The 24,840-nt window shown below is 34.6% G+C and overlaps 1 protein-coding gene across 2 annotated transcripts in view; it reads left to right on the top strand.

Annotated features, from left to right (window-relative positions):
• The window catches only part of LOC149781306 (mitotic spindle assembly checkpoint protein MAD2B-like), a 30,753-nt gene extending 9,972 nt beyond the window's left edge, over window positions 1-20,781 (top strand). The window contains exons 4-7 of one of the 2 annotated variants that reach the window (XM_089935406.1): window positions 377-471; window positions 3,750-3,823; window positions 12,217-12,309; window positions 15,482-20,781. In XM_089935406.1, the coding sequence (XP_089791532.1) occupies window positions 377-471; window positions 3,750-3,823; window positions 12,217-12,309; window positions 15,482-15,529 (310 nt within the window). In that variant the 3' untranslated portion in view covers window positions 15,530-20,781. The remainder of the gene's footprint in view (window positions 1-376; window positions 472-3,749; window positions 3,824-12,216; window positions 12,310-15,481) is intronic. The other variant, XM_089935407.1, reaches the window with a different exon arrangement.
• Window positions 20,782-24,840: the final 4,059 nt, after the last annotated feature.

Here is a 24,840-nt window from a genome sequence, read left to right as displayed (position 1 = left end):
GACTTATAAAAAAAGTACTAATGGCTGCCCTGTTAGGCGTTCAGCATTAAGAGGTTAGTGTTAGGACTGATCAGCCTAGTGTCAGGATGATGTGACTGGGTGGGACATGATGCAACATGTCTGTGTCATTTTGCCACACTGCTAGATATCACTCTAATCTACCATACTGCAGACATCATAGTGATATGACTGATTTTTTTTTAAAGCTACATTACAAATCCAAATCACACACACACACACACACTCTAGAACAGTGTTTCTCTCTGTTTGATATGTATAGAGCAAAATTACATGGATTCTAACTTTTTATCTGCTTTTCCTAATACATCATACTACCCATTAAAAGTGTAGAGATTATGTGCTCTTGTAATTTCAGTGAAGATCGCTTTCTTTACCAACTAGAACAAGCACTGCGGGCATTCCTTCTGAAGTTGAATATCTGTGATTCTCTTTTATCTTCCCTGCCTGAAGGTAAAGATAGTCTTGCAAATTATGATAAATTATTTCATGGCAAAATGCAATATACTGTTACCCTGTCAGATGATTCTAAAATTGGAATCAAATTTAGCATGATATATCTTGAATGTTGAAGGTACACGTTTTCACATTGCATTAATCATAAGAAAAGAAAGCTTGATGTTCTTGAACTGGCTAGGCATTATTGGATGTTGAATATAGTTCTTTAGTTTACTATCTTTTAATCCAACATAATTATGATAAAATTACCATGTAATGAAGTGGAAATTGAGGGTTTCACTGTTGTGATCACAATAAATGACATAGTGTACTCACCATCATATCTGTGGTGTGACAGGTTGTTTTGCTGTCACTGTGGTAGGTGAGGGGTTGGATGCTTCCAGTATTTTATTCAAATTATTATAGAAGTCCCACCCATGCTCGATTTTGGTTAGAAGTTAAATTAGTGAAAGATAGATGTAAAGCTCCAAGCCCCCAGTCAGTTAAATGATTGAATTAACAAAAAGAGTGACATTCAATGAATAAGAATTTAATGACAATTCAGTAGTCAAATGATTAGAATTTCCCAAGTACTCTCTTTCCGCTCGACATTGTGATAGCCTATTGCATCATTTGATTAGTAGTGTGAGATAGCTTTCCACCTGTCCTTGTATTCTGCTCACCTGCGTATTCTTCTCTCCTATTCCTCCAATTCCTTCTCCTCTTTCTCCTGACCTTCTCTAAATTCCTTTTCCTACTCCTTCTCAACTCTCCCCTTACTAGAATTGCTGACTCTGACTGCTCTGCTAGTCTCACTTCTGTCTCCCCTCTTAGAGACTGGGACTTAACTAAACCGGGAGTTCTGTCCCCCCAAAAGCTTCCGGTGAAACACAAGGACAGTACAATATTTTCCTAAGCCCTCTTATCTCACACTACACCCAGTCTATCATCAGAAAACAGCTATTAAATTTCTTCGGTCACGCATTCATTCACATCAAAATACTCATACATCCTTGTATGGTAAAACAACATCGTAATAAAAGCATGGTATCAATTACTTCTCATACATACATCAATAAATTGCATCACATCAGTATATATTCCTAATTCCATGATACTAAACTATATCAAAGCAGTCAGACACATTTCTTTACATTAAAACTCATACAAAGTACACAAATATTCAAATATCCATGGTCTGATATATCTATACATATATATTAACTAATTTTACCTCAAACATTTTCCAAATTCACTATTCAAGCCTGTGTAAAATCTAACATATCACATGAATAAATGCACTAGTTTACTACGAAGTAACCTATTAGTAAATGACAAAATTAATTCTGACCACAAGCCAACAGTCTACATAATTCTGTACACAATATTCAAACTCATTTCTCAAATACGCATGTAAATTAAACACTACAAGGGTAATTCTGTGTGCTAAACGATTCTATTAAGTATACATACTACACATAATTACAACTACAGTGCCATAATATTCTGCAAAAACCAAGCAAATAACTTACTGACCTTTATGAAGCTTTGTCTTTCCTTAGAATCTCCTCTCTAAGTTTTACCGCCAAATTACAAGTGGCTTCCTCGGAGTCCCTATATTGTTCAGCAATCTTCCTAGGCAAGACTAAATTTTTGCTTGCTAGTTAGAAGTTATAATTCGAATCGAAATTGTTATCACACCCTCCATCTCAGTTCCGATTGGATGTAGCTTTGACCCAATCAAATCAAACTTAGTGGACAATGTCCTTCTCGCTGTCTGTCCATGTGGGGACAGATTTAGAACACACCCCGTTGCTCACGGTTTCCTCTGATCTTAGGACAAAGCTGTAACACATAGGTGGAAAGTCACGCTATCTAACACCTGTGCCAATTCAAGATGCCAGATCTTCTCTCTGGTCACAGTAACCTTGCATAAGAGATTAACTCTAGCTTGCGGCAATGTTTAGACATCAACCATGGCTTGTAATAATACCTTAGTTTATGCACAACTTATGAACTGGGGCTGAGCAAACATGACAACATCTATGAATGATTAAGTTGAAAATAGTTGTATCAGATATTTGAGTAGAGTCTTTTACTAAATGTTGTGAGTGATTAGTATCCATATATAATATCTTGAGCTGTAATAGGAGCCTTTTTATTATGATTGGACAGCAATTAAAGCCTTTGATTCCCAGAAAAGACAGACCAATGCATAGCATTTTTCATCAGATGATTTTGAGGCACATCTGATTATTCTTCCTCTAAGTACTTGCTAAGTTAAAATGAACTAGATAGAGAGTTGGATTCTGGTTTTGTATTGATGTTTGATGTCACTATTAACATTATTTGCACCCAGTATCTCCTAAAATTTTACAAAGAATCCTCCATATCCTAAGACATATTGTGATTCAGGATATCATACAGTATCATGGTTCTGAGGATCACTGAATTCTCAAGGATAATATATTTCATGCCTGAATTGAAGCAAACTTCAAGTTGTATTACTCAGAACTTTTGTATGTAGGCATTTTAATCAATAATGTTTGAAAATCTATGTTGCATCATGAAATAAGTATGAGGCAGACAAATAAATCTCACTGTATTCTTCACAGATACTAACCTGAAGCTCTTCTCATCATACATCTTTTATGCTTTATTCAGTCAGCTAAAGCACTATTGTTTGACTTTGAACTTGCACAAATCTTTTGCTTCCTTTGACTTGTAAGGGACCTAAGAGACTTTGCATTGTGATCTAGGTCAAATTTGATTTTCACTATTTCCTAATCAAGTTTAACAGAGTTATGGCCCATGTTTTAATAATTTCAAACCAAATTTGGTAAAAGGCTTTACATTATGAAGTCATTTGTTAAGACCAATGTCCAATTTTAATTTTACAAGTTTCCAACAAAATGTTCTCCAACAGCAGTTTTATTTCTGCTTAATACTTTATAAATAACTTTTGTGAATTCAAACCAAATGTGGTGTGTAGGTTTACTTTTTTAAGACTTCTGTCAAGTTCTGTTGTCTTTTTTCAGCAAAATTTTGCTTTAGAGTTATGGTCCGATTTTGCAATTTAAATTGTGCCATTTATTCATAATCATGACGGTATCCATTGTAGAATTGACACATTTATAGACATAGAAAATAAGGTATGTAAAATTTGGATTATGAGTACTTTATGTTTATTCTACCCTTTTTTTTTTTCATAGAAAGAAAAATAAACAGTTTATAACCCTGAATAGTCCAGCTTTGGATAATTTAGAAAAGAAGAATTTTATCTTCCATTTCAGACAACACTTGGACAGTTCAGGTTCATACAAAGAATTCAGCTGCAGAAAGATTACATGACTATCAAATAGTCCAGGTTCGTGTTCAGCAGGAGGAAGTGTGTGCCATGCTTGCAGACACATTTTCACAGGGACAGTTTTAAAACCACAAAGGGTGGGGGATAATTCTCCCTCCATTTTGAAAGAGAGGAGGAAGTTAAAAGTTTATGGGGGTGATTTACACTTGATATCTAGCACAATTTTTTAGAATTGAATGTTACTGTTGCATGTCCAAGAATAGATCCTGATTTTTTCATCTTTTGTTCTGAGATAACCTTTATTGTTTGTCAGTTATTTTCCCCAAGACAGGAATATTTATCACATGGTACCAGAGGAACAAATATGAGCTCTGTTACCTTTGAAAATAACAAACATGAACTCCATCAAATCTGGAAAAAAGTATTCATACATGAAAAACAAAAGAGCCAAGCAGGTCAGAGGTCATTTATCTAGATGACATCTGCCAAAGAACCAAACAGGTCAGAGGTCATTTATCTAGTTTACATCTGCTAAAGAGTCAAACGTAAGAGCAGATGCCCAGTAAATCAATCAGTAGTTTGCTTTTTGAAGGAAAAAAAAGAACTTATGATGTTGCAGATGAAATATATTTGGAAAATAATTATTTCAATGTTTCTCCAGGGTTTTATTTTGTTTCTTTCTAATATGATGTTATTTCTGCATCATTTCCCCAATATTGCATAGCTGCCAACCCTCACGAATTTGGTGTGAATTTCATGACTTTTTCAGCGATTCACAGATTCATGCCGCAAGCCAAAAATTCACGAATTCCCCAATTCTCAATTATTTTAAATCATTAATAAAATAACCAATTTTCCGTTAAGCGCTAGTCGTGATATTCACAGTTGCCGAAACGGTCTGGCACTACTGGTCGCGATATTAGTAGAACTACCACCAGTTAGTACAGTTGGTCCGGTAGCAAGCATTTTAGCCTATTTTCATATATATGTATAAGAGCAATTTTACAAATGCTTTTGAGAGAAACTGAGGCCTAACCGGAATTTTGCTCCGCGCATGTGTCACCAACACTGATTTGAGTTACCGTTCAGCATCGCGTGTAAGATCTTGAAAATGTCTTCACCACCAAGGAAAAAAAATGTATTGCTCAAAAAGTGAAGTTTAATTTGGAATATACATTACATGGGATCCGTCATAGCTAGAGACAATGTGAGGAAGCAAATCGGTTGCAAAAAACATGTTGTTGTAAGGTTTAATGCCATTTTTCAGCACAAGACAGACTATACATGGCAGCCATTATTAATGGTGGAGGAAGAACCACCAAACCACGAGAAGCTACTGGCAAGCTTTCTCACATAACCACATTAGCCGAATCCGAGACTCAAACCGACACAGACAGAGGTGAGATGGCGGTGATCCGTAACAGTGAGCACTTTATACCACTCGGCTACATGGGGCCCCCGAAAAAAACACGTAGAAGTTGGGAAAATTAAGAATTTGCAGATTTCAGCTCTGGAATATTTTAAACCATCGGCGGAAGACCTGCAAGCTACCAACTCTGAAGCATTATTTGTGAGTTTTTGTGTTGAACACAATCTGCCTTTATCAGCTGAGACCATGCTAAACATTTGTTCTGACCAATGTTCCTGGACTCGAAAATTGCTTCCAAATTTTCCTGTGGAAGAACCAGAAGTGCTGCAGCTCATATGCATTCCTCACAGCAACGGTGACAGCGAAAGAGTATTTTCTCTAGTGAGGAAAAATAAGACATACTTTAGGGTCTCCTTAGCTGCAGAAACTTTTTCAGCAATTTTAGTCACCAAGATCAACCAGCAGGCAAGAAGTCTGAACTGTTTAAAAAACAAATTTACAATCAAGCAGTTGAGGAAGTTCAAGCAGTTGAGGAAGTTCAAGTCATGTCTTGATAAATAACCACAAAAACAAGTGAAGTTTATGACTACCATAATAAATAGAAATGCATATATATTTCTGCATATATGTAGTGTTTAGTTTTATATTGTGATCTTGATACAGTGTAGTATTGACGGTCAGAGTGGATGGAGTTATTGTTATGGTATTTTTCACTAATTCATGCCCAAATTTACGACTTTTTATCTCTAGTTTCACTAATTGTGAGCCTGGAAGGTTGGGAACTATGATATTGAAAGGCCTTTATATAGAAATCTACATTCTGTCAGAGTGTGTCAGATTCTTTTGATCAGCATTTCTGGGATAAAGCTGTTTATATGTTTTTCTTTTTTACTGTTGGCAGTCAAATCTGATGGTGGATTGGTATAATTTGTACCAATTTGAATATTGTACATGCCATTGTGCTTTCCATCAAATTGGGTCAAATTTTATTACTGATAAATGGTGTTTGAGAAAGAATCATCCAAGTTATTGTATTTTTAGTAACATTGGCCATATGGTGCATTACATTATTAAAGAAACTTGAAAGTCTTTCATACAGGAATGCTTTCTTTTAAATTTGATCAAAAATCTGTATAGCAATTATGGAAATATGTGCAAAGATTTTTTATGAATAGACAAATCTTTACTGAATATCAGGTTTTCATATTTTTGGAAATGATGCTAATACACCATCAGATATGACCACCATTTGATGGTGGCTTGGCCATATTTCTTGGTAGATCTGCATATTAGGACAGGTTTATATGCCATTTTGTGCCAAGAAGTTTTTTGGAGAAAAAGTTAGAGCTTTTTCATGTTATTTTTAATGGCAGATCAGCATTTATTTATTTGTGCAAACTTGAAAGGTTTTCATGCCAGGATGCATTCTGTAAAACTTTTATCCAATTCTGTTGAGTGGTTTTTGTAAAGAACCTGTTTATAGATTGTCTGTTTTTAGTAAAAGTGGCCATATTTGATATAGCATTGGTATTGTCCAAACAAATGTTAGAAACCTTTATGCCAGCTTGATGTCGGCAAAATTTGGTTCACTTCTATGGAGTGACTTTGAGAAAGCATTGAATGACTGGTGTATTGGATAACAAATCAGCATCAAGCAAGCTATCAGCTATCTTCTGCCCACTGGTACGGTTTCCTAACAACTGTGGCCTCTCTCAGATGCCAGTTTTCACGAGTGTATGACTGGGACTGTAAGTGGAGTGTATGACTGGGACTGTAAGTGGAGTGTATGACTGGGACTGTAAGTGGAGTATATGACTGGGGCAAAATGGGGTTATGACTGGGACTGTAAGTGGTGTGTATGACTGGGACTTAGTGGAGTGTATGACTGGGACTGTAAGTGTTGTGTATGACTGGGACTGTAAGTGTTGTGTATGACTGGGACTGTAAGTGGAGTGATGCATGCTCATATCAGTAATATCTTACAGTTTTAAACAGCATTCGATGACAGTAGAACATTTCCTTGCCTTTTCTATGTTTATCTTCTTAAATAATTAAATAATTAAACTTCCACACAACAAATTATTGTAATAATTTTAAGAAAAAGATTTGGTGTATGTATTCTTGTAATTGAAAGATCCTGAAGTACAGTGTGATAAGTATTAGATAAACCATGTCAGAAGAGTACACAGTTTATCCAGAAAAAGACACTTGTTCATTTATTATTAATATGTCATCTTCTTTGTTCATTAATAGGTCAAAGGCTGAATGATTTCCTATATTCAGATGCTGGATTTTTAATCAAATTCATACATCCTTCTATCCATCCATCTATAAATAAAGAGAAGATAAAGGGAAAAATATGGTTAGTCCTTAATAAGAAAATAAGGCCAAAAAATATGTTTCCTGTTGCATTGGTTTAAAATTTAGTGCTATAGTCAGCAGTGAGAAACCAGGACAGTCGGCTGACTGGAAACTTATTTTTTTCTCCTAACCATTACATAATCTAATGTAAAGTTATTACTGCATAATCTTTATTTCTTGCATCTTTGCAAGTGATCATCAAAACAATCGGCTTAAAAGTGGATTTGAAATTGTATACATGTTACCCTAATGACATCCTTGAATATACAGTTGAAAATTTTAAAAAGTAAAAAAACAGATTTAAGTAATTTAGAAAAGAAATGTTAGATTTCTTTTTTTATTGTTGTATTTCAGTCAAAAAATTTAAATTTGTAGACAAGAATACAAGTGGACAAATTAAAAACTCTTCTTAAGCTGGAATTAAACCAAATTTCCTTCTCACTCACCTATTTATACCCATCCAAAAATTTACCACACAACCATGTCCCCCTCCTCACAATAAGACAAAGAACTTATAGGTGTTCATCACTCTTCTCATGGTAGGGTATCATTTCTCCATTGTATACATGTAGAAATAAAAAAAATTATTTTTATTGCATGAAGTTTTGAATGGACATCTTTTCAAGATGTTCCATATATGAGGAACAATCCATTCTTCTATCTGTATTGCTCATCCATGCCTGATAAAGGGTTCCCACGCTACAGGGAAATCGGGGAAAAAATTGGGAGAAATGAAATTTTTTTTCCCGACCATGAAAAGTCCATGAATTTTGCAAAGGTTGATGAAAGTCAGGAAAAACTCAGGAATTTCACTCCACAACTTGACACCCGAAACAATTAGATAACTGATCATGAGTTACATTTATTGAGTCCTAACCAGAGTATTAGAAGGTTGCAGTATGGATCATTTCAGTGCTTACCATAAATTAGTTCTAATATCAGAACCCCAACTCCTACATTGTAACCACATCAAATCAAGTTTAGGCAACAACATCATAGCTAGCCATAAATATATTTGTTGAGATAATCCAAACACCCAGTGGATTAGATTCGTCTTGTAGACTTTTTGTTTCACAGACAGTTCAATATCCGTTTCTTTTTTTTTATGGAAGGTATGAAAACCACATGAGAACATGGTGGCATTAAAACATAGCTGCTTAGTAGATGGGCTAGCAAACTTAAATGTTTTTAAATTGAGTTATACCTGCATAAAATGGATATGAAAATTATTCATTTTCTCAGAAATTGAGAGTATTGAAATTGTTATGTCTTTATTCTGCTGAAAGACGATAAAACTAATGCCTTTTTGAAATTTGAGCTGGTACTAGCGATTTCAATTGCTAGTCACATGAGCACACAGAATCTCACAACTGTTATTTTCAAATATTGTAGGAAGAATATTAAATGAAAGTCATATTCTGGTTGTAATAAAAATACAAAAATGAAAGATCACAAAATTTTCTATATTCCGAGACCTATTTCTGGAGTTTTGTTGTATCATGTGACTACCATGGTGACATTTGCTCTCTCGCGCAGGGAGCATATGAAGCTGAGAACCAGACTACTCTGTTCGATGAATCAGACTGGCCAAGTTTCTTGTAGATGTTCTCGAAATAAATATATGGAGAACTGTTTTTTCTATTTAATAAAATTAAACTTTTGTACAACGACATTAAAAAGGAGTTTGCTGCCGATATCACGTGACTATTGAACTTCTGATGTCGTTGTTTGAGAGTTATGATGTCATGTGATTATTAATGCAAATGGCGAGTACCGGGTCCGGTTTTATCTATGCCGAGTTTCATCTAGTCAATGGATTAAAAACATAACGAATATAATACTTTCCATTTTTGAGAAAATAGATAATTTTTCTATCGATTTCAGACCGGTATAAGTCTCTATAACAAAGTTTAAATTTGCTAGGCCCGCTGGTTATCTATCTTATGGTGGCGGCAGATTCCAAATTTTTTATATGTAATTGCTCTGAATGCACACTCCATCCTAAATTTCCAAAATGTGAAAATGGGGCTGGAATATTTGGAGGAAACCCGGATTAGAAAAATGTTGAATCTCTGAGCTGAGCTTTAGTGCAAAACTATTACACAGTGACATGTAGCTTAAACATTGGTTTCAGATCTTAAAAAGAACGCAGGAAAAATGGGATATTGTCATCCCGTTTATTATATATTAAGAAACGATAAGAGCCCATGTATCAATACAGGTTTCGGGGCTGGTTTAATGAACTACAAGTAGACGTTGATTTAACAAAGAATTCAGTCCTTGTTTATACAACAATATATAATTTTGAAGGTCTTTTGTCAAAATTTAAATCAACCCTTTTGTAAATGTCTTTAAATGATTTAATTTTTAACCAAATCGTCTTAAGGAGTTTAGGTTGGTTGAAAAAGTTTATTTGAGATTTTATTGGCACACATAAATTCAGTTTTAAACATTTTTCATTACAAGATAAGATTCTAATACTTTGCATTTATTGTTTTTTTTTTCGTACTGTGGTAGGAAATATTTACTTTGTATAACATGCACATATATTGCTCAGAATTCTTTAGAAGTAAAGGTTTGAAAGGAAACATAGTAAATTATGCTCATTATGTTGTTTCCATGTAGCAACATAATGCCTGTCTGCAAAGTAAAGTTAGAATTTGTATTCTGTACATTGAAATGTCTTTAAATGCCAATTTATAGGAATATAGTCAGATTTGTTTTGTGTGACTCATTTTGTGGTTTTGTACATGATGATCTTTTCAAACTTATATGTTTTTTTTGAGTCTTGAAAGAGAAACATCTTCAGATTTGGAAAATGCATCCAAAATGTTCTTTAATTCCATTCAGTAATGGTCATATGTTAAGCTTGAAAAAATTAATTTCATCCTGGAAAAGACATGGAAATTTATATTTAGAAAGCGTGGGAACCATGCTGATAAATCTTCCATTTTGGAAGCAAATGCCTTCACTGATATTGTTTAGGGGTTCCAGGTGGCCGAATAGTCTATAGCACTTGCCTTTACAGATCACTCACACATCACAGTCTCTGCTCAACCAATTTGGGTATGTGAGAAAGCTTGCTGGAAGCTTCTCTTGGGGGAGGGGGTCTTCCTGGGTTCTTCTTCCACCAAATATACCGGTTACCATGTATAGGTTGTCTTGTGCCAAAAATTGTGCTAATCCCCACAAAAATCAAACCAAACTGATTTTGTTCAAACTCTCCACCTTTTGCTATCTTACCTTACACTTTGTTTTATTTTCCTTGCTATGAAGACCTAGCGTGAATGATTACATAATTAATGATGGTAGGTAAAGTTAGCGTATCTGGTCATTAAATCTGATATGGATCAGTAACAGCTACTTGGTAGGCTTCAATAGCAATATTATGCAAAGTAATCTGATTCCTAGGTAACCACTCAAAACGATCATACTACATGTATAATCATCCTATCGGAATTCTCTATTGTAATGTCATATGTAGAATGAGATACACTGAAAGAACACATCTTCTTAAAGAACTGAGAATCTGACAGTTTCTCAATTTCAGCAAAGAAGAAGAAAATACAACTTAAGTAAGGTCTGAGGAGATTAAAGACACCCTTTTACTCAAAATTTGCATTCACCAAGTACAGCTCCATGTTTACTCGCCTATGCGATTTATGACTCACATTAACGAGCAGGCAATCGTAATCACTGCTTATGGAATAAAAAATCAAGCCATTCCTGACAATTCTAATAGATGAATCTGTTAAATGATAATTATTTTAAAAAATTACCATTCGTAGCCATGTCTAGTTTCATCAGGTCAGTTGGTGGTTATGGGAAAAATACATGTGCTGGAAGTGAACTTAGTCAACTTAGTGTTTATGACTGGTCTTTGTCAGTGGGTTAATATAACAAATTTAAGGTGCCTTGATGCCAGATTGCTGATTGTAAAATTACAATTGAATTGATAAAGCAGTTTTTGAGAAGTTTTTTAAAATAAATATTGTGAACACTGTACAGTAGATCATATATGTTTGCTTGTCTTTAAAGCCAGGTGAGCTGATAATCACATTGATATTTCTGTACTTTCTTCGAAAGATACGTGTGTAGATGTGTGAACAAGAAAATATTTGCCTTTGATAATTATATTTATATACAGACAACTGGATACACTTTGAATGCTATGTCCCTATTTTACAATTGCTCTCACTGGAGGCATGCCAAAATTTATTTAATTTGTGTTTTCATAATGTTTACCCATATGTTATATGCTGAACTTGAAAAAATAAATAGAAGAAATTAGCAACAAACAGCGTAGCAACAGTGGACTGACATTTATTTTAGTGGAGTAAATTACATCACTATATTCAGAGTTCAGTAAAAAGATAAAAAATATCCTTTTACAGCTGTCAAGCAAATTTTGATAGAAATGTATTTTTAAATAAGAAAGTTGGGTGGGAGGTTATTTTTATGGAATAAAGTTACAAGGATTTCATTTATTTTAAAAACAAAAGCAGTATGGCAGATGACCTTTAATAGTTTCATTCCATCAAAGAGAATGGGGTATATACAGTCACTGATTATATTCTTCTGAATTAATTGATTGATTAGCTAGGTATTTAACATCTGAATAGAAAAGATAATTGATGTTTGTAAATTATCTTTAAATTGCCCCTATTTTTTGTACCAGTCACCTTGAATTATAGCACTGTTGTAAGTATATTCTTTCACTCAGGACTTCCCCTGGGTGCTGGCAGACAGCAGTGAGACAGAATTGCCGACCTCTACCTTGGTCCCACTTAAGGCAGTGGACTCGGATCTCATTAAGGTACTGACTGCTAGCTAGACTTTAGCTGCACTTCTGTTGTAATTAAATCAATAATTTTTATATCCCATAATTCAGGCAGTGCATATATAACCATCCATCTATCAGTCTGTAACCTGTTTTGTTTCCACACTATAGCATTAATGGTAAACCATCTTCCTGAACCAAACTTTTTGGATGACTTGTACTTAAGACATGGTCTTACACATGTTGAGGGATTAGAAACTCTCACCTCTTTTATTATATCATGTTTGCTATTGATCCCACATGAAGTTACCTTGGCTGATCCATTGAATTCTTTATGGTCAGCCATGCTGACTGTTCAACTTTAAAACAACTTTAATTCTTCAAATCCAATCCTTTTCAAATTTTCAACTAATTAACAAGGTTTTATGTCAATTAACTCTAATGTTAATTATGTCCTTGCATGTAGAAAGGTATGATATCTAACCTAACATGGCCTTCAAAATCTGAAGCATTTTTTCTATTGACCAATTTGAAACAAAACTTAATATCAGTTACATAAGATCAACATGGATGACCTCTTTGGAACTTACATATAAAGAACCAACACTTGGGTTTATTTGAATGATAATTTTGTCTTAAAACTGAAAGCAAAAGCCCTATGCATTTTCTGTCCACTCCTTTATTTTCACTCGTAAATCGTACAAGATTTGCACAATTCACATTCTCTTGTTATTGCTGTATAAATTGGGAGTCTCTCATTTTTTCAAGTCCCTGTTCAGCGTAAGGAAGAAAGCTACTTATTTTGGAGTCCAAAGGTCAAGGTCCCTGTGATGTAAAGAAGAAAAATGGTTTCTGTACAATTGCATTTCATTTACATTTCAGACCCGTACTAAACTTTGTGGATGGCTTGCTCATGGATTAAGGGAGAAGTCTGTTAATTTGGAATCTAAAGGTCATCATAGATCATAATCTCTGACTGTAAAAATAAAAATGGTTTATTCATAACAACTTAAGTTGTTGACCATGTACATTCCCCCAAAATCTATAGATAGCTTACTGTGTGTATAAGAAAAAGTCTGCTGACCTTGGGGTCCAAAGATCACATGGAGTTAAGAATAAAATTTATTTTGCATAATAACTTAAGTTTTTGACCGTGTACATTCCCCCAAAATCTATAGATAGCTTACTGTGTGTATAAGAAAAAGTCTGCTGACCTTGAGGCCCAAAGGTCACATGGAGTTAAGAATAAAATTTATTTTGCATAATAACTTTAGTTTTAGAACATGTACCTTGATCAAAGTTTGTGGTTGGCCTGCAAGCATGGCACAAAAGAGGTCTTTACATTGTCAACCATGCCCTCTTGTTATTCACCTAATACATGTACCATGCATTCAACAGTAACAGATCACTTTTTGTATAAATAGTGTTACCATGCTTATTTATGAAATTTTTTAGGAAATATTATGCATAACTAGAATGAAAATTATCTCTTGCCTCTGATGTTTCACTGGAAAAATTCCGAGAGTAATGTTGCTTCTAATCAGCGCTGTTTTTAAGGCATAGCAGGATCACACTTGACAGTACTGGATCACGAGTATAAGTCAAGGTACTTGGAAGTCATCTTACAATAGTTCATTTTAGCTCAGATGAGTAAGTGTGTTGATTTTTGCAGTATACCAACAGAAAATGGCAGTATGGCACAACACAGGATTAAAAATGTAAGTTTCAGTCACATTGGATTGGAAGTAGAACATTATTTTATTTTAAAAACAACCTGAGAAAAGTTTTACTCAACTATTCAAATACACATACACTTCCACTTTTTTACCATCAATGCATTTTATTTACAAGTTTTCAAGAGATAAATAACTTTGACCTTTCCCTTCATATACAGCTGCTGTAGGAAGACTGATCCATTATTGCAAAATTCACATGGGAACATTTATATGTACATTTTTTAAGAAGCTTTTTATATAGACAACAATGTGTCTCATTCCCAAAAATGTTTTTTACTTAATACCTGGTTTTAGTGTTTTACCACTGGCAGTTGTGTAGCTTTTTCAGCAGTTCTTTGAAGTATATTTCAGATCGAGCCTACAGTCTGCCATTATTCAAAATAACTTTTTTTATATACCTAGATTAGACTGGAAGCATCTTCACACGTCTAACTTTTGTCATGATTTAAGTAACTGATTGCAACCAATTTAGTAATTGGCAAAAATACCCAGCTATAAACATGAAAATGATCCATTTCTGTTGCACACACTGTGTTGTTTTTATTGCCATATACATATCCAATTGCACTTGAACCTGTCTTGAAAGACTACCTATTCTGCCAAACAACAGTGGTCTCTCAATACAGGTTGTCTCTTATAATGTGTTGAAACACTATATGATGAATCTATCCATGCATCAAGAATGTGGTCTTTCAAGACAGGTGGTCTCACATAGCAGCAGTCTTTCAAGACAGGTTTTACTGTATAGCTAAGAATGCAGTGCACAAATACAACAGATCGTGTGACAAGCTGATATTGCATTACCAAGGAACTAAAGTTGTTATTAAGCATAAGTTCACAAGATATCCCAGTTTCTAAAATAGTATTTTTGGAATATATATAGTTATTGTGACTTTGTCTGTCAACAATCAAGAGGAAGTTGCTGCTCAGTTGAACAACAAAAAACAAGAAATTTAATTATTGATTCTGAAAATTATCAAACATTACTTTATGCATATGTACATAGGGCATTGATACTTACTTGATTTTTCTAACTTTTATTAAGCAATCTCTGGTCTTAAAGTTTTTTAAGATATTTCAATTAATCTCCCAGTTGGTGCTGCTTTGTTGTCATATTTCTGTAGAAAAGCAAAGCTTTTGCTTATTTACTCAGTTGCTTTGCCCACAAACAGTTAATGTTGAATTGGAATGTTGTTACCCAACTGTTAATTCATGGGATAGGGCCCATTACTGATAACCAATGACCCATGCAGTGGCTTGTTATTGATCACTAAGAACCCACACACTGGCCTATTATTGGTCACCTAGAACCCACACACTGGTCCATTATTGGTCACCAGGAACCCCCACACTGGCCTGTTATTGGTCACCAAAGGTTTATACAGTGGCCAAGTATTGATCATCAATATCCCCACAAAATCTCTGTAAGGAACACTCATATGTTAACCAACTGTATGCTTTATTCATTTCAGATGCAACTGTATGTTGAAGAAAGTGGTTTCAAGACTGCACACAACTGATCAAGATATCCAGCTGTTAAAACTTTATTAATATCCTTGTAAAATACCTGAAGCCAGAGACTCATTTACTAATATATTTGTTGATGGCTAGTGACTAGCAGAAGTTGTGTTTTTTTTAAAGTATGTATTATTTTTTTTATATTTTACCAATGCTGACTGTGCCGTATATCATCGCAAAGTCTATTAGGTGCTTTCTCAATCTCGTTTTTTTTTTTTATAGGACATGAAACTTTCATGGAGTATCAAGGTAGTTTATTTATATAAAACTGTTGTCAGATGAAGTATATCAAGAAAAGTAATTCAAAAAATGATTTCAAAATGCTTTTTCTCATTCTCATTGGTTGTGTGTAACTTCATTCAAGAAAAGGTTCACTATCCATTACTGCACAAGTGTATTGATTGAATGGTCTTTTCCAGTGAAACCTTTGGTGCAGCATACCAGTCAGAGTTCGAGATTAAAAATAAAAATTAGTTGTGTTTTTTTTCTGCTTAATATTTGACGAAAGAAAGATGCAGAAAATAGGGACCTGTGATTATAATGTGTCTCTTCCGGGATTCATACAGGTAAAATATGACAATATTCAAGGACTTTTCAAGCACTTTATTTTCATTTTCAAGGAGTCTTATATCTGAATTCACCATATATATCCACATTTGGAATAACCTTCAGACTGACTTGTGGCTCATGTAACTGCATTTTCCTCTCCCAATAAAGTTCATTAACATAGGTACAATAAACAAAAAGTCAAATTAACAAAACATTTATTAACAAGTTCTTCTTCTGTACTTAATTTATATTCAGCTTCTTGATCTTAGCATTTAGCTTATTGCAAAGACCTTCATAAATTCCAAGTTTCTACTCAGCTCCTTTTCTGTTAGCATTGGCCTGTGCAAAAAGTTGCTGCTTTTAAAGACAGTTCATCTTCTTTCTTCACAAGTATTTCATTCTCTGATCCGGCCTGCTTTTTTTCTTCTTTTTAGATCTTCAGTGTAATCAAGAACATGCTTTATTTTCCTCTGCCCAGACTCAGACTGCTTCTTTCCCTCTCCTACTCTAAATAAGTTTCATATTTCTGTCTTGCTAAAGCTGTACTTACAAGAAGCTGATTGGTAGTTGAACATTCAGTACTCCTCCCACATTTCTAACATAATCACATATGATCCTCTGTGCAACCACAATTTGCCCCTTCAAATTTTTACACTCTGCTTCCTTGTTCACAGAAAAGCCAAGTTCTAATGTTGCTTGTTCATGGAAGAGGGTCAACAGGAGCTTAACAGTCTCCGGCAGCTTCCCATACCTAGCATCTGCCGTGCTCCAGTCTGTCCTTGTATGGATCAACGCCTGTAAACTTCTCAGTAGCAATAACTATTATACTGTCAAGAAAGTCCTTATATTGTTGCAGGATCACTTCACCATCAAGCACATTGATTCTTTTTGTTGCAATAATCAACTTGATGCGTTTCTTAAATTCGTCCCTGCTGAGATTTGTATGTTTGGCCATTTCCTTTGGACACAAAGATGCCATATTTATGACCAAAGAATAAGTGATTAGGGATTTCACAGTAATCTTTTTCAACACTTAAATCACAAATGCCATACATTCCATTCTGAACTCCATTACTTCCTTTTAACTCATGCTTGCACTTCTCAACACTTCTTTAGTCAAGTCATCCACCTTAAAAGGCACCATGGGATTATCTGTTTAGTAGTTAGCCAGGAAAGGATGCAATATGGTTGCAATGAAACACAGAAACTCTAGCTTTGCTCTGATTAGCTTGTCCTTCACTGCTTGACTTGATTTGTTGGTAGGTTTAAGTAACTGTTTTGACTGAACCTTCTTGACATAAAGTTCAAATGAATCCCACACCTGCAATGCTCGCTGGGAAATGGGTACATTTCTAACCATAGTATGGCCTACAAATTTTAGTGGCATGATTGTATTGTCAGCCAATTTCTGGTAATCTTCTCTCCTGGCAGGTGAAAATTTAAAAAGAAAGTACAGACTGCGCAGATGTGAAGTGATTCCCCATTCTGTAACAAGTGCACCTGCCTTAAATGCATTATGCAAAGTATGCAGTCCACATGAGCCAATATTAAATCATGGCCATAGTCTCTTTTATCTGGCTTTGGGTAATGTCTAAAATTTTCAAATTCACATTGGACCTGTCCATACTTATTTGCACCATGTTGTGGATATTCAAGTGGTTCATTGTTTCTTCTCTGAAATTATCAACTATGTCATCAGCATGGCCTGGAATCAGAGAGGATAAATACATATAAATATTCACCAATTGCCTGGGTCCATGCTAAATTCTAATTAATGTACAAAGTTTAAATTTATTTATCTTTAGTCCATGCACTTCATTATATATGTATGTATGATTTATGTCCATTTAGTTTTTTTAATTCACCTATCTCTAATAATGCCAAAGAAAATGTGAATGCAGTCCATACTTATAAACTTGACAGCTGATGAACAAAATTAAAAGAAACTAAAAAAAAATATAAAAATAACAATAATAAACAATTTTCTTGCATTTTCTTGTTCAAGGAGTCATCGAGTAGAATCACAAATACACCACTGACACTTTATAGAATTAATTTTTTAAGGTGTTCTACACTGCCAGAAACGCACAAGTAAGATGTTTTCCTTTCTGCACACGAAAACTTTGCAGTCAGAGCACTGTCTGGGAACATAGCATGAAAAACGTCAGCAATATGTTCATTTAATTTGTAGGATGCATTTGTGACCACAGTATGCAATGTCCATAAAATTTCTGACTTCAACATCGTTCTTGGAAAGGAAGTTGGAAATATTTGCAGATGTTGACTGTATGTTTGAAGCTGCGTCAGATAGTGGTGGGGTAACATCAATCCCATCATTAATTTATCGGAATGCCACTCTGTCTTAGACATAATGCCATTGTCTCTGAACATGTCTTGATTCTGTTTTTATTCCAAAATAATCCAAACTCATTGCTGGCACTTCACTTTTCCAATGTTTTGCACCTTTACGGTGTGATTTAAGGGCACTTTCACCCATAGGCCCATGCACACACAACACACAGCTTTGTTTTTCCTGGGTCTCTTTGACCCACTTATAGGAGCCTTTCCATTCATGATTAAAAACACACTTCCCTGGTGGTATTTTCATGTAGAATCCAAGGCCACAAGGTGCAATGTAAGAAACAGAAAGCCACCATATTGCTATTCCCACAATGCTGCTAAACGGAAATCTTGAGTCATCTCCCTTTCCTTAGTTACCGACATAGCCACAGAAAGTAAAAGGCATATAGTCGACCGGACATTTTCTGCAATTTTTCCACTGAGGCTTCTTTTTTAAAAACATTTTGGTCTTTTATTTTCTTTTAAATTCAGGCACTTTTTAAGGACTTTTGCTCATTTTTAAGCACTTTTAAGGACTTTTTCCCATTGACATAAAAAAAGCACTTTTCAAGAGGATTGTCAAACAAATAAGCACTTTTCATCGTGCAGTTGAAAATTCAAGTACTTTTCAAATCTGTGCGAACCCTGCTCTTCATTAGATACAGAGAGTAAGACCCAAAAAATTTCACTTTTGTTTTATCAATTAATAAAGAATAAACAAAAGCAGAAAATATCAACTAGAAAGTGATTATGTTAGGAGATATGAGGTGAACTTTATGAGTTGGGTGGGATCCTCCAACAAACATCTCAAAAACTGCATTTATTGCAAATGTAATCAATATCTGGATTACAAAACCCATACTCTGTACTTAATTTTCAGTGTAATTAACCTTCACAGCTCCAGTAAGCCCAGTCTTTATGTGCCTACTAGCACCTAGATGTTAACCTGATATTAACTGGCTGCATTTAAAAAAGTGACTGATACACCATCGGTCATTATACAGATTAAAGATCATCTCAAAATTAACAAATCAATGAAGCATTGAAAATAGGTCACCCAAACCTACTTCTAGTTATGGCAGAGTTATACTTCTCAAGATTTAGCCATTTAAGAATGGTAATGAATTTAAATAAAATAGGCCAAGATATTATCATTGCAAATGAACATCCAGAAATGCAGAAATGTCACTTGTGCCTCAAAAAACAGTTAGAGTGACAGACTTTTCAAATGTTTCATTTACTCATCTTTACATGCAACCACATACCAAGTTGATGAGTCTAGACAAAATAGGTCCAAATTACTGAAGCCACCCTAGTGTATGCATGTTAGGGTATGGATGAGCCATGTATGAGTTTTTTTTATGAGTGTTGGTGTAGGAATATTTAAGATTATTGATGTAAAACTTGTAACAAATGAACCAACCATTGCCATCTGTAAAATGTTTGATGTTGAAAAAGATGACATTTTCATGCAAGGAGAGCTTTCTGCTCAGTTGTCTCCCTTAATATATTCAATCTTAGTACATGTACTACATGTATTTGGACAAAAAAATACTGCATTCACATATTTGAAGTGTGATTTATTTTCACATGAATGTGTTTTCTTTCCCACATAATGCCAGCATTATTTGAGTGATTTCTTTATATCAGCTGCCGTGTATTGATATGAATATAAATAGTGACAATGAAAAGTGTAGACATTTAAGTCCCTGATGAAATTCTTGCTTAGAGTCAATGTTAAACAAAAAAGTCAGACATATATTCTTGTTTTTCTTCATATGTTGCATTAAAAGTTAAAGTAGATTAAGCTCTGTTTCTCTTTACAGTTTGAGTAAATGACTGAAAATGTAGTCAGGAACAAGGTTCAATAAGGGCTGATTTGAGCCCAGAATCAGATTCCTATGAAACATGTATAGATAAAAGACTTTTCTCTTTCTTCCCAAAATGTGCATTTAATTCTTATTCATGATCACTTAAATATAGAAATTTGGCTGTAAACATGCCAATGTTTTTTTTTTCCTGTGTTGTGGAACCTATTTTTGTGGATCATAGACAGCATGGCTAACAAGCCCCCATGAAGCTGATTGCCAAAGAGATGCATCTAAATTTTTGCATTTGCACACATGCCTAAATATCAAAGACATAATGTAGAAATATGTCTTTTTGTTTGTAACATTGTCTAAATGTTATGTAGATTTATGTTAAGTAATGTTGATTACTTCTGACACTATTTTCATTTTCACTTTAAATGTTTTACTTATGTTTATGTTTAACACCGACTAACATTTCAAAATCCTCCCTTGATTGCCGATGAATAACAATATATGTATTTCTTTACTGTAAATAAACATAGATAAATCATGAAGACCTTTTGTTCATTATTAATAGTCATATTTTGCTACTGTGTTTAATTAAGAATCAAAACCAAATGTTCAGAACATTGATCAGTTTTGTGAATGTATCGGTTGGGGAAAACTTGCCTTGCATTACACTTTATTTCCAATTTGATAAAATTATTTCATATATAAAATTATTTCATATATTGATCAATGATCAGAAAATTAAATACTTTTGTACAACTTTTATGAGAGAGAGAGTGAGTACATTAGCTTAAGATGTACGCATGAGATGCACTGTTTTCTGTATAGTACAATTTTGTTAATGAAGAGATCAAGGATATCAGTTTTGATAAATTCATTGTAAAGACGTTGAACAGACAGGCTACAGTTTCTCATTTAATATGATATGGACCTACAGAATGAAGGTAAGGAAATTAAAAATAAAACAGATGACATATAATTACAGTATATTTGTTCCAGTGTCTAAACCCAACCCCCACATGGGACCCCGAGTGTGTGAGTGGTCTAAAGTACTCACCATTACAGATCACTGTGATTTCACCTCTGTCTGTGTGAGTACAAATCTCAGACTCAGCCAGTGTAGATACATGAGAAAGCTTGCCAGTAGCTTCTTGCTGGTTGGTGGTCCTTCCTGGGGTTTCCCCAGGTTCTTCCTCCACCAGTTATACTGGCTGCCATGTATAGCCTATCTTGTGCAGCGAAATGACATTAAACCCCATAGCAACAACAACAACAATGACCACATTCACCATTATTTCATCAGTGTTCTTACTGTCACTTAACCAATTAGAAGACATGAAAAAAATTCTGGCTCTCAATACTTTGAAAACATTCTTGCTCTGATGTCTAGAAGTAAAAATTACCTTTTATATCCATCGTATTATTTGAAAAAAGTCTTGAGGTAAAAGAAAATCCCAACATGCCCCCAACTTAAACATAAAACCGAACATTGAATATAAGTACACGAATTGTTTTAATGTTCAATTTAGTTATGGAATAAGGAAATAAGCAAATGTTCAAGTCTAATAAAGTCAAACTGCCTTTCTTTTGCATTGATTAGGAATCCATTGAGAATTTATAAACACAGCCTCAGATGTGACATCAGCCTGGTGAGCATCTGGTCTTGTTTTGAAAGAAGCAGCATACTCATCGATTTAATATAATTTTTACCTGATTGTAGGCTGACAATCAGTCTACTAATTTATTGTTTCATCTGGACTGATGCATGAGCTATGGTTAACAATGTTGCCTGGTACTGATGAGATTGCCATTTGCATGTGCACACACTCGTATGTATACATATGCAACACACATGTACAAATCAAGTTGAAAAAACAAAATGTACAAGATATACAAATGCAGCAACTGAACACTGGTAGAGAACTAAAGATATGATCCAAAAGAAATGTCACCACATTTTACCAGTTACGGTCATTCACATTGTTAATCTTTTTCTCTCGTCACAGATGCTTAATCAAATATCAGTGGAAATGTATAGGTGCATAATACCCCAATTCATGTATAGCCACAGCTTTCTGATGATATATGGAGATCATACAGGGTAACACAATCCCCTCAAAACAGCTACACCATCATCTTCATACACAAAGTGTTGACATTTTCCTACATATAAACTATGTGACATGGTGTGGTTACTTAGGGTAATATATAGTGCACGTGTTGCAGTTGATACATAGTGGATATGGCAATTGATACATACTGAATATGGCATAACCATTGCAAATATTCTTTCAAATTTTTTATCACTAATTTGGGACAATTATTGACCCTTATTAAACCTTGTACTTTTAAAACATCAGGCTATGGATTTATCCCGTAACCTTCACATTTTAGCACTCAATTTTTCAACAAAGCCTGCAGTGGCATCACAAATCTTTAGGAAATGGTCATATATTAGTCACTTATTGCAAACATCAATACTGGTACACTAATTACATCTTCTGGCACTCTTTCACACTCTAATACTTTTGCAACATCACCTCCCTAAACCTAACGAGATACATTGCTCTTGTAAAAACATAACTTGAAGATTTGTTTTAGTTTCCTTTCAAGCTTGAATGTTGGCTGGAATTGTTATCTGATGTTATAGCAGATTAATTCAATGCATCTCTGATGCAGAAGCAGGTTAGGTAATGTATTTATCATGTAGCAGCACATGAAAGTAATGCATATCTGATGTAGCAACACATGAAAGTAATGCATATCTGATGTAGCAACACATGAAAGTAATGCATATCAGATGTAGCAACACATGAAAGTAATGCATATCAGATGTAGCAACACATGAAAGTAATGCATATCAGATGTAGCAACACATGAAAGTAATGCATATCTGATGTAGCAACACATGAAAGTAATGCATATCTGATGTAGCAACACATGAAAGCAATGCATATCTGATGTAGCAACACATGAAAGTAATGCATATCAGATGTAGCAACACATGAAAGTAATGCATATCAGATGTAGCAACACATGAAAGTAATGCATATCAGATGTAGCAACACATGAAAGTAATGCATATCTGATGTAGCAGCACATGAAAGTAATGAATATCTGATGTAGCAACACATGAAAGTAATGCATATCAGATGTAGCAACACCTGAAAGCAATGCACGTCAGATGAAATAGCACATGAAAACAAGTTATCGCTAATATTGTAGGACACCAACACAACATACTTCTAATCAATATGATATAGTAGCTAATGAAATAAATAAATCTCCAATACAGTAGCATGCTAGAGCAATACATCTCTGATACAATACCATGCTAAAGCAATACATCTCTGGTGCAGTAGGATGCTAAAGCAATGCATCTCTGATACAATAGCATGCTAAAGCAAGGCATCTCGAATACAGTAGCATGATAAAGCAATGCATATCTGATAAGTAACATGCAAAAGCAATGCATCTCGAATAAAATAACATGCTAAAGCAATGGATCTGTCATACAGTAGCATGCTAAAGCAATGCATCTCTGATACAGTAGCATGCTAAAGCAATGACTGACACAATAGCATGCTAAAGCAATGACTCTGACACAATAGCGTGCTAAACCAATGCATCTCTGATACAGTAACATGCTAAAGCAATGCATGTCTGATACAGTAGCATGCTAAAGCAATGACTGTCTGACACAATAGCATGCTAAAGCAATGCATCTCTGACACAATAGCATCCTAAAGCAATGCATCTCTGATACAGTAGCATGCTAATGCAATGCCTCTCTGACACAGTAGCATGCTAAAGTAATGCATCTCTGATAAAACAGCATACTAAACCAATACATCTCTGATACAGTAGCATCCTAAAGCAATGCATCTCTGATACAATAGTATGCTAAAGCAATGCATCTCTGATATAGTACCATGCTAAAGCAATGCATCTCTAATACAGTAACAAGGTAGAACAATGCATCTCTGATACAGTACCATGCTAAATCAATGTATTGCTGACACAGTACCATGGTAAAGCAATGCATCTCTGATACAGTAGCATGCTAGAACAATGCATCTCTGATACAGTACCATGCTAAAGCAATGCATCTCTGATAAAATAGCATACTAAAGCAATACATCTCTGATACAGTAGCATGCTAAAGCAATGCATCTCTGATACAGTAACATCCTAGAGCAATACATCTCCGATACAGTAGCATGATAAAGCAATGCATATCTGATACAGTACCATGCTAAAGCAATGCATCTCTGATACAATATCATGCTAGAGCAATCCATTTCTGATACAGTAGCATGCTAAAGCAATGCATTTCTGATACAGTAGGACGCTAAAGCAATGCATTTCTGATACAATAGGATGCTAAAGCAATGCATTTCTGATACAGTAGGATGCTAAAGAAATGCATGTCTGATAAAAAAGACATGCTAAAGCAATGGATCTCTGATACAATACCATGCTAAAGCAATGCATATCTGATAAAATAGCATGCTAGAACAATGCATATCTGATAAAATAGCATGCTAAAGCAATGCAAATCTCATACAGCAGCATGAAAAAGCAATGCATTTCTGATACAGCAG

This window comes from Sinohyriopsis cumingii, chromosome 15, assembly GCF_028554795.1.
Source record: "Sinohyriopsis cumingii isolate HCF-2022 chromosome 15, ASM2855479v2, whole genome shotgun sequence".
Lineage (NCBI taxonomy): Eukaryota > Metazoa > Mollusca > Bivalvia > Unionida > Unionidae > Sinohyriopsis > Sinohyriopsis cumingii.
The sequence above is the reverse complement of the archived record's forward strand: the minus strand, read 5'-3'. Positions and strand labels throughout refer to the sequence as shown.